Source organism: Paroedura picta, chromosome 8 (genome assembly GCF_049243985.1).
Source record: "Paroedura picta isolate Pp20150507F chromosome 8, Ppicta_v3.0, whole genome shotgun sequence".
Classification (NCBI taxonomy): Eukaryota; Metazoa; Chordata; class Lepidosauria; order Squamata; family Gekkonidae; genus Paroedura; species Paroedura picta.
The window spans coordinates 32,867,373-32,878,802 of NC_135376.1; the positions used below are offsets into that span (position 1 = coordinate 32,867,373).

The following is an 11,430-nucleotide window of genomic DNA, read 5'->3' on the forward strand; positions in this document are numbered from 1 at the left end:
TGTGGGTAACAGCTTGGCTCTTTGGTGAAGATATCTGGATAATAAGGATATTGCCTCCTGAATATCTACACAAATATGACTTTAATGCAAAAGTACAGATCAGATCCAATGATCTAGTTGCCATTTGTCAGCTACAGCTATATCAATTTATGCATATGTTTTTGCTTGTAGCCTTTGATTTGCCAGGGTGTGTGTTTTTTATATTAGTTGTTGTGACTTGGTTTATAGTGAGAAGTCAGAAAATATGATAGCCATTTCTTGCTCATGTTCTAGTCTTGTTAAATCTGCAGACACATGGCATTTTGAAAATGGGTAGTGAGTATCAGCACAGAATTCCTACCATAGGGTGAGCATGGCCAACTGTAAAATATTGGGAGGTTTATAGCCAAGCATCCTCCTGTGATGGAAGCACTAGTTTCTGAATGTGTTCTTGCCTCCATATTTCAAAATGAAGGAATAATTTCACACCCCATTTAGGGAAATGTCTCTTGGCCTATTACAAGAGGATTATTGGCTTGAAGGATGCACACCGTAGGTATGATGAAAATTAATTAAGGATCAGGTTTATTTCGGCAATAGACCTGGCTTCTATGTTGTTGTTCTTCTTTCTTTTTCTCTCATTACCCAGCAGTATCTTCTAACCCTTCCCTCACAAAAATCCCGCCACCTCCCTCTCTTTCAGTAGGCCGGCATTTAAACTGCCAACCTTCTCCCCTTTCAACATTCCAGTCCATTGTTTGAAAGTGATTGGCTGAAGCTTCTGGAGGGTAAAATTTGAAACCACCTGTCACAGGCAGGATCTCACAGGTGAGAGGCTTTTTTGGAGCTCCAGCTGTTTCAGTGAATTTGAGGAAAGCTGGGACTAGCTGTCTACCTTGGGGCAGATAAAAGTTTGCACCAAGAAATGTTTTAGTGAAATATTTAATTATTTTAGATACTTTATTTTAAATACTGCTTATTCATTTATTTATTTTATATACCACCCTTCCTGAAGGCTCAGGGTGGTTCACATGGAACAGGAACAATACAGGTAACAGTTTATTTTAATAATAATATAATGATAATGATAAACGACAATATGATAACAATAAGCAACATTATGAAATGATAGAACTCTGGGGAGAACATTGAATCAACTCATACTGAAGGACAGTGGGGTGGGTGGATCGGCTGTGATTTTCATAGGAGGGAAGCTTGGGGTGCCTATGGGTTGTTTCATGTCGACCTCAACCAAATGCCTGGCAGAGCAGTTCCCTTTTGTAGGCCTCGTGGAACTCTTCGAGTTCCGTCAGGACCCTTATCTCCTCTGGGAGCTCATTCTACCAGATGGGGGGCAGGATGGAGAAAGCTCTGGCCCTGGTTGTGGTCAAGCAGGCTTTCTTGGGGCCAGGGACCACCAGGAGGCTGGATGTGGTGGAGCACAAAGCTCTTTGAGGGGTATAGGCAAAGAGGCAATCCCTCAGGTATACTGGGGCCAGACTGTGTGTGGCCTTAGAGGTGATAACCAAAACTTAAGCCTGATCCAGAATTCAACTGGAAGCCAGCGCAGCTGCTGGAAGATGGGCCGGATGTGGGACCTCCGAGGTGCTGCTGTAAGGACCCTGGCAGCTGCATTCAGGACCAGTTGTAGTTTCCAGATCAAGGATAAGAGTAGGCCAGCATAGAGCGAGTTGAAGAAGTCCAGTCTTTAGGTGACTGTCTCATAGATTACTGTGGCTAGGTATTCCAGGGCCAAGTAGTTTGGCTTGGCAAAAGTGGTACAATGCCAGCATGATCTAAGCCTCCATTGAGAGGGAGGCATCAAGAATCACCTCCATGTTCCTGGTGGAGTGGGCCACTGATAGCTGCACTCCATCCAGGTTGGGTTGGCATGCTTCCTAATTTGGACCTTTCCTACCCAGCCACAGGAAAGGCTTTGAAGGGTTGAGCTTCAGACAACTCTGCTTGAGCCACGTCACTGCTTCCAGGCAGCTGGCTAAGGATTCTGGGGGAGAGTCAGGGCAGCCATCCATCAGGAGAAAGAGCTAGGTGTCACCAGCATATTGGTGGCAACCCAGACCAGACCTCCACACCAGTTGAGCAAGAGGGCACATAGATATTGAATAGGATTGGAGAGAGAACTGCCCCTTGAGGGACTCCGCAAGATAGTTGGTGATGGCTTGATGAGCTCTATCCTAGACCATTTATGCACTGGAGCTTTCATGCCAGGCTACAGGCTGGAGTTTTAGTCATGGCAGGTTGCCCCACCTCTTCCTGCACCCACACGGAGAAGCATTTGGCCCGGTGCACCTCATCCACCCCCAATTTGTACTCCTGCATGAAAGCTGGGGCAGTGAAGTTCCCAGTGCATCAATGGTCCTAGTGCTACCCTCTGTCCACGATTCTGGAGAAAGGAGATCAGCTACTGAAGGGCAGTCTGTCTGATCCCGGGATTAAATATTGAAATATTTAAATTTAATGTTTTAATGTTCCCTACTTAAGAATGCTATTTGGATAGAAAGATGGCATAGTAGTGTTCTCAGTAAAAAATAGATTAAGTTCTTGTATAGGCAAACTTAGTCTTGGCAGCTTTTGAAATGCTACTATTCTGTCCATGCTACAGATAGAAGTAGAAATGGACTGTCAGATTGGAGTTTTAGATGAAAAGTCATTCACATTAACAGCATATGACCTAGCTTTTCCTTTTAACTAAAATCTCCATTAACCAACAAGATTTACAGTCTATAGAACCTGTTAGCTCATAGGTGTGATCTTATCACAGTAAAAACCAAATAAAAATTCTGTCAACGTTACCTTTAATCCTATCATGTTACTGAACGCTACAATTTTAAAAGTTTGCTTCTGGCTCAAGAAAATATTCTCATTCAAGAGTTTTAAAAAATATTATTAGACCTGCAGAATAAAATACTTAATTGCACCGCACTTTGTAGAAATCTCATTTTAATATGTCATGTGAATGTCCCTGTAACCGTGGAGCATATTATTTCAGTTGCTTCAGCAGAGTGGTAAACATTACATTACACTAGCTGTTTTGTCTGGCTTTGAGTGCTTTGGACTTGTCTGATTATTAAACTGACATTAACAATTCCCCGGTGAGGTTGCTCCTTCCAAGTCTGTATTAGAAACATGAAGAGAAAAGAAACCACTGTATTTATAAAAACATTATAAACTGAACTATAATTAATGTGAGAGGGGAAGGAGGGGAGAAAATTGTGGAGAAGGTGGCTTTCTCAGCGTGTCTGAGCATAGGGTTTGGCGGTAGGGCAGTGCAAATGGAAGATGGTTGTATGTGGAGTTCTGGTCATGACCAGCAATTAATTGGATATGGCCAAATACCATGATCAGAAAAACGGATTACAGTTGAATGGAACTAGCAAGCTTAAAACATTTCCAATGTATAGAATTATACCCCCTCCCCCTTCAGTACATAATGACAAAGTGGTATGTTTTTGGTGCCACAAATGCCTATTTTGTATAGTAGACACCTATGTCACAAGGGTGTTCATTATGGCATATTGCTACCACATGCAAAATATAAGTAGTTACTTGTGTGACATTCAAAAGCACTGAAATCATTTTACTTTTATAGTGGCCAAACTGCCCTTGAGTGTCCCATAGTTCTAAATGCAACGCTTTTGAGTTTAAGTTCAGATTAGTAAAACAGTCACCATTCAAACAACTTCTCCTTGAAGACATTTTCCTACCATCATTCCCACATCTCTAATAAATCTTAGTAAACATTCTGTCACAAGATAGGTAGTATTAAAAAATGGAAAAGAATGTCATGGAAGGATTGTTTTCTTAAATCTGTTGTGGTTACAAATCCTGTCCTTGGATAGACTGTAAGAACTCTCTTATTTTTTCACTCAGAATATTTTTTAGTGATTCATTGATACATTTTAAAAAATCTTTTTGGGTTTTAAGCAGGCTGTCATGGTCTATTCTATTATACTGTTATTTTTTTTAAGGAATCCTGTACCATTGGCAGTTTTCTTTCTCTGACTTTGCAAGTGATATATAAAAACAGCCTCCATGTAAAGGTGGAGGCTAGATCAGTTTATCAAGTTTATCATCCAGAGAGAAATCAAGATCTGGCTTCAGTGTGAGCACTTTTATTAGTGCTCCTTTAGACACATTGTCTAACACTCTTCTTTGCCGTGTGATGTTTTTATCAAGTCGTCTTGTGACTAGTATTCTAAGGTAACCACCCAGGATGGGCTGTGGCTCAGAGGTAGTTCATCTGCTTGGGCATACAGAAGCTAAGATCAGGCACCCTCTTCCCTAGGGACAGAGGCCAGTATTAGACTGGCCCAGATTCCCCAGATCTATCCATCCTATGCCCAATTATCCATCTGCCTGCCTTTTTGCTCATCCAGTGACCTTGTGTGGGAACAGTTGTTAATTATTATATTCCAATCACTGTGAGTTATTGTCCTATGGGGGGTTTAATGGGGAATTTTAACGATTCTGATGTATTTGTGCCTGAAACACTGTAAACCGCCATGAGATAGTTCTCCGAGAGCGGCAGTCATACAAATCTAATAAATAATAATAATAACCCAGGTTCAGTCCCTAGCATCTCCAGTTGAAAGACCAGGTAGTAGGTAGGAAAAAGTCCTGCCAGAGACCTCTACTTGCTAGAGGGAGAGAAGAACAAGTGCCCTACAAGTCCCAGGAGTCCTTGCATGCCAACAGTCCAACAGGGGAGGACCAGGCAAGAGACACTGACTCCCCAATGCACTAGCTGCCTTCATGCCTTCTTTCCCCTATACCACTGCTTCTAAGGGAAGAAGATGGAAGGGTTACCTAGAGAACAGGCAAGGTAACTAAGAGAAATAAAAAATGAGACAGCTGGAGAAGGGGAGTTGGATTCCTTTTGAGCAAACCAAAACAACCTGCTCACTGAAGCATCCTGCAGAAACCTCAAAGTTCATGAGCCTAGCACCAGCTTCTCCTTCCTCTCTTGTTTGTTTATACTACAGCCTCACAAAATCTAGTCCCCTCAGATCTCCTGACTGGAAGCATTTCTCAGATTAGCTATCATAATTTAGGTGAAATGGGAATTTAAGAGGGAATGAGCATGGGTAATATGAACTAAGAGGAGGGCAGGATGCTGTTTCCGTTGGCTGCAGAGGAAAGGACGTGCAGTAATGGGTTTAAACTACAAGTACAACGATATAGGCTAGATATCAGGGGGGGGGGGGAAATTCACAGTCAGAGTAGCTCAGCAGTGGAATAGGCTGCCTAAGGAGGTGGTGAGCTCCCCCTCACTGGCAGTCTTCAAACAAAGGTTGGAGACACAATTTTCTTGGATGCTTTAGGATGCTTTGATCTGAACCTGCATTGAGCAGGGGATTGGACTAGATGGCCTGTGTGGCCCTTTCCAACTCTGTTTCTATGATTCTGTGATTCTAAGATTATCAGGTAGCAACTGGAACTGGAACCTGAACCTCACAGTTTGTTCAGAGAGTAACTGAAGCAATGCCAGCTGCCAAATGAATGATGGGAAAGGACTCTCCCCTATACACATTAATGGCATTTGGCATTCTGTGACACATTTCTCTTATAAAGACAGCTTTGTCATGTGTTTCTTGCTGTATGATGTTGGTCTCTAAAACATTTTCCAGAAAAGCTTCTTGACTAACCAGAGCAAAGCTGTAAATATAAGGTTGAGCCAATAGTGGCACTTTTCTTCCAACCCCCCCTATTCCTGGTGAGTTTCTGCACACAATGGAGTTCAAATGTCTACCAAATCATGAAGCTGTCTAGTTTCTGCCTTTCTGGGCTACCTCACAGGTAATACAATAAGATTTCTAGCCAGGGGCTAGAAAATGCTTTCTATTTATGACTGTACTCACTTGCATTACTTTTTTGTGAATATGATGGCTTGCTCAGTTTCTTAGAGCTAGTTCTAACCCAACAAAGAATTATCCTAGCTAGTAAACCCTAATGTTTACCTTGGGAGAAATTAAAATTAAGGCTTTACATAAGGTTTTGGTAGAATAAAAATGTGTGAGTTTTTGGAGTATCTAAAGTCTCCTGTTTATTTTTGCTGCAACAGACAAGCCTGACTACACCCTTGACATTTGCCCAGGGCCCAAGTGTCACTAAGACTGCATCCTGAGCATTATCATATCACGAACACAGAAGATAATGTTGATGAAATGTGTTCTAGTGTCTTTCCGCTAGCATTTCCATCTTTCAGTCAATTGAAAAATTAACTCTGAATTTGTTACAGTAGAAATGCATTGGCGCAACATTATCTTCCCCTCAAAAGCCCTACTTTGTAATCTGCTTGGTTACTGAAGTTAATTGCATTTTATTGTTTCATATAAAGTGACTTGGGAAATCTTTTGGATCAAAAAGGAAAGGTGGAAATCAAATTAATGATTTCTTCTCCGTAATGAAGTTGAAGTGATTAGTGTTGTATGCATTATTTTGTGTGGGTTCATAGCACTGTTTTCCAGGGCATTCTTCTAAAACAGTGGTTCCCAAACTTTTTGGACTGCTGCCTCCTTGGCTCCCAGGCCATATCCCATGCCCCCCCCCCCCATACAAGCATAATCTCTTTCTGGGTATTAGGTCTACTGCAAATTAAAAACACACTAAATTGCCTCCACGTATTTTTTTGTACAGCGGCCATATTTTAGTCTGGAAAAAATATTTATTTCTTTGTGGAAGTCATTTGTAGAAGCCTCTTTGCATCCTTATTGGGGAGAAAGATAGGAAAGAAAGTGTGTGTGTGTTTGTGAGAAAGAAGCAAGCAATGAAAAATCCCATGGCCAGGAGGAAGCAGGAGAAGGCTTTGCCAGCCTCCCAACGATAAAGATTTTTGGGGAAAGGTTGCCAAACCTCAGTTTAGTAATTCTAGCGATCTGGGTGCGAGCCTGGAAAGGACAGAGTCTGAGGGGGGAAGGAGCTCAGCAGGAATATGATCCCATCCAGCCAAACTTTTGAAGCTGTTATTTTTTTCGGGAAGCTAAGCAGGGTTGGCTTTGGTCAAAACCACCACCCTGGTAGACCACCAAGGGAGTCCTGGGTCACTACTATCCAGTGGCAGGCAGTGGCAAGCCATCTTTGAATATCTCTTGCTAGGAAAATACAGCCTCAGCAGGAATAGTCAAACTGCTGACCCTCTACTGCCCTTGAAGCCCTCACTGGGCCCCTAAAGGTAAAGGTAAATGTATCCCCTGTGCAAGCACTGAGTCATGTCTGACCCTTGGGGTGACACCCTCTAGCGTTTTCATGGCAGACTCAATATGGGGCAGTTTGCCAGTGCCTTCCCCAGTCATTAACGTTTACCCCCCAGCAAGCCGGGTACTCATTTTACCAACCTCGGAAGGATGGAAGTCAACCTTGAGCTGGCTGCTGGGATTGCCAGCCTCATGGGCAGAGCTTTAAGACTGCATGTCTGCTGCCTTACCACTCTACGCCACAAGAGGCTCCTCACTGGGCCCCTACTGCCCCAGAATTCCTCACCACACCACAGGATCCTTCCACTGTCCCCAGACGGGGACTTATTGGCGACTTTGGGAACCCCTGTTCTAAAATACCTTCCCCACAGCCTGTCCTTAGAAATGATGAATTATTGTGCTGTAGTCTAACTGTGGACCAGAGATCACAAGGAATCAATGATCACAGTCAGACTGCATGCCAACTTGGCATGGGAGAAGCAATTTTGAGGTAAGACAAAGAGTTTAGATAAATCTAGAATGCAGAAGGCCACAGGATCAAATAAAACCAAGGGTTAATTTCCTAAATTGAGCAGACAAAGCACCTGGAATGCTGTAGTAGAGAAGACTCAGCACTGTGATTCTGAAAGGTTGTCCACCCAGATTCAATATTTTTAAAATATATATATTTAAAAACACTTTCCCCCCTTTCACCTTGTAGAGAACCAGCTCCTTCTTTGTGTGCCCATTGTTTTATGTATTCAATTTATTTATATTTAATTTTATAATCATTTTTCAGTCTACAAGGCACCCAATGCAGCCTATAACAACATTGGAAAAGGCACATAATCCTCCCCTTCCAAGAAAGCATAATTCTATTGGAGCGATTTAGTGACGTGTTGAAGATCCAATTTGTTCCATGCAGAGGTCATATTCAGTTTAAGCAGAATAATATTTCTCTCCTGTATATGAAACTGTTCCTCTGTGAACATGTACAGTTTGGTGTATTTTATATCTGCTGCATTAAAAGTGTGCTAAGCTGGGACAATTAACAGCATTGGCCCATTGCACAGCTGAAGTAGTGCTTTCATCTCAGTTATATTTAAAGGTGTGCCACTGCCAACAACATCAACCTTTTAGTCAACATTTTGGTCCTAATTATGGCTAATGCTGTGATTTTTCAAAAAACTGAGGCAGGGGGAAAAGAAAACATTTTAAATATTTTAGCTTAGAAAAATATATTCAAGCATTGATGATTACCAGCTGCTACAAGAACTCACTGACTTTTTTTGTTGTTGTTTTTAGGATTTTAAATTGTGGAACACACACACACACACACACATTTATATAGTGTTAAAAAGCTCTAGTTGAGTTGCCTGCCTGCCCAATTGCTCATGCATACACAAGTTTACTAATCCTGAAGAAGTGGTTTCCGCACATGCCAAGGTCCACAGGAATTCTGACCGCTCTCTGTATTTAAGCATGTTTTCTGTGCTGTGTTTAGAACAATGATGAGTGAGACATAGTTGCTGATCTTCCAGTGCTGATTTCTCACCTCCGGTGATTACAAAAGGGCTTTTGCTATGCCCAACATTCTCTGACATTTACGCAAATTGTTCTTTCACATCATCTTCCCAGTTGCATGTGTGTAGAATTCCACAGAGCTTTGGATAGGAGCCATACTGTTTAAAGTGCCCCCTCCCCAGGGGGAGAAAAGTGGAATGTTTCTGAAGGGACCCTATATATTTTCCTTTTTTTGACTAACAGATATTTCTAAATTTTAAAAACATGTTGAGAGATCAAGGTGAAATGTCTTTTGAAGATTCAAATACTGTGTCAATGTAAATCACTGGGCCTTAAATGTAAGAAAATTAATGCTTATGAGAAAAGGCACTGAAGCAGCATGGGAGGGAGGGAGAGAGAGAGAGAGAACTGACATATGCATGCATTTTAATCTTATGTCTTAAGATACTTCCAGCAGGCAAGATTCTTGGATGTGTATGTAAGGGTATTTAATGAAAACTGCCTTTCCAGTGAAGTGACCAAGATTTGTTTATTGCCAGGAAGAAAGGGAGAAATTGACTGTTTCTGTTTACTTCAAAGTTGTTTTTTTGGGGGGAGGGGGAGGGAACAGCCACACTACACTGAAAGACTTACTTTAGAAGTTCAATTACTCTTCCATTTCTTTCATCATCTTTTAAAAGAAAGAACGTATGCCATTTAAAGGTCAGGGATCTACTAGTTTAGCTGTGAAGAATATTGTGTTATAAAACTAACTTAAAGGGCCTTAGGTCCTGCATGGAAATTTTACAGCAAAGCTGGTAGCTCATAAGAGCTGGTAGCTGTTGTCAGCATTTTAGAAAAAAAATTTTGGAAGTTAGAAGTAAACATCAGAAGTACATTGACACCTACAAATGTTGAGTATATGTATAGTCGATATTACTTTGTGTTGTGTAGAGGAAGAAATAGTGACAGATTTTCTGGTAATGTCTTAGAGTTCCGGTTATGGCCAATTCAGTCTCCTTTTGTCTTACTGAAATCTTTTCCTCTTAGTTCCAGGGAACCTAATGTACAGAATATTAATTCATGATGAAGAAAGAAAGCAAAATGTTGACGGTTATCTTCTTTTCATTTTCAGCGGAACCCCTGCCTTTAATGGACCTGTGCCGAAGATCAATCCGCTTTGCTCTGGGCAGAGAACGCCTGCATGATATAGAAATTCTACCTTTGCCTCAGTCTCTGAAAAATTATTTACAATATCAGTAAGATGAATTCTAGACCTCTAAATGGTAGAAATTGTTTACATCTGAATATAAATCGTTGTGATGGATCTTTTGAGTGTTATTTAATTTGTTTACCTTTTTTTAAAATCATCCATGGCAGAACATTGTGGAGACTACTAAAGAATGTGAAAACTCTTTGAATTGGCCTAGTTCTTCCAGTGAAATAATTGAAACACAGAATTCCAAGCATGTCTTCACTGATCAGATCCAAAGTTGTGGGGTATATGTGATATCATGTAAGCACCAAATGAGGATCTAAGCCTAGGTATAGGCTATATGCAAAAGAAACAGGTTACCAGCTGCTCAGCTAGTAAAATAAATACCACTGTTTCTCAAAAGTTGGAACCCTTTATGCTCCTGGCATACAACTTAACTGCAATTCTGTACACATCAGCTGTGATCCAAACCTCCTTTGCACAAAGGCGCTTTTTTGTTCTTCCTTGTGAAGAAAGATGCTCCAATACACACCGGATTCTCATGTGCACTGTATAAGGGAGTGAGGAACTCTTGTACTTTTGAAGCATTGAAGCTTCATTGGAACTGTTATAATTGTGGCCTTTACTTTTTTTAGTTGCTCTGCCTTTCAGAAAACCACGCTGTTGGTATAGTATACCACCTGCCATATTTTAAATTATTTTCTATAGCAGCTGTGACATGAGCTTCCTCTTTTCAGAAGCAACTCAATCTAATCTATAAACTAGCTGAGCTGGCATACTTAAATTTTAGCTCAGTTTTGTCCTATTCAATGGGATGGGATTTGCTCAAATCACTGATTTATAGGTTATCTTATTTATTAGGGTATTATCAAATTTAGTTCATCACCCACCCCCCAAAGACCAAATATCATGTCAACATTTTAACTTTGAACAAATGTTATTTGTATTCCTTGAATTCCAAATACTGGATTTTCTTTTTTAACATATACATGACAATAGCATTTGCTTTTCCCCCCTAAGAGTCTCCCATTTATCTGTTTTATCTCACCAGAGAAGGATGGCCTTCTGTTGTTCTTTTTCACTGCTTAAGATGTATTCATTCTTAAGGATAAATTTATTTTTTAAAAGGCACTGCTTTCTGTTATGAGTTTCCTACCATGTTCAAAGATTTCTGCCTGATCAGTTGTCTAGTTTTTAACTGGAAGTTGTTGTAATGGCAGGATGTCGAATGTTTAGACTGAGCTGCCTTCAGCATATTTTAATGTGAATTTATCGAAGAATGAAGAAAATGTTTCTAATAAAGTCTACTGTCCAAATTGCTGCTGGTGTCTCCTTTCTAAGTTATTTTCACAGAATTGTAGCAACACAACTGAGTTCATTTTCAAAACACAACTAATAATTTCTATTATTGATCATTTCTTTTCCAATGTGTTTGATGAAGATTTGTTTCCATGGAAAAAACATAACAGAATTTATCTGCATTAAAAATGTCTTATTTTAAAAGAGTTACATCAGATTTGTCAGTAGTTCTGTTTCCAT

General features: G+C 40.6%; 1 protein-coding gene across 5 annotated transcripts in view; it reads left to right on the top strand.

The window, feature by feature from the left end:
• The window catches only part of SPSB4 (splA/ryanodine receptor domain and SOCS box containing 4), a 192,778-nt gene extending 181,568 nt beyond the window's left edge, over positions 1 to 11,210 (top strand). For all 5 annotated transcript variants that reach the window (XM_077348943.1, XM_077348944.1, XM_077348942.1 and 2 more), the window contains one exon: positions 9,811 to 11,210. In XM_077348943.1, coding sequence (XP_077205058.1) covers positions 9,811 to 9,938 — 128 coding nt within the window. In that variant the 3' untranslated portion in view covers positions 9,939 to 11,210. The remainder of the gene's footprint in view (positions 1 to 9,810) is intronic.
• The last annotated feature ends 220 nt before the right edge of the window (positions 11,211 to 11,430 follow it).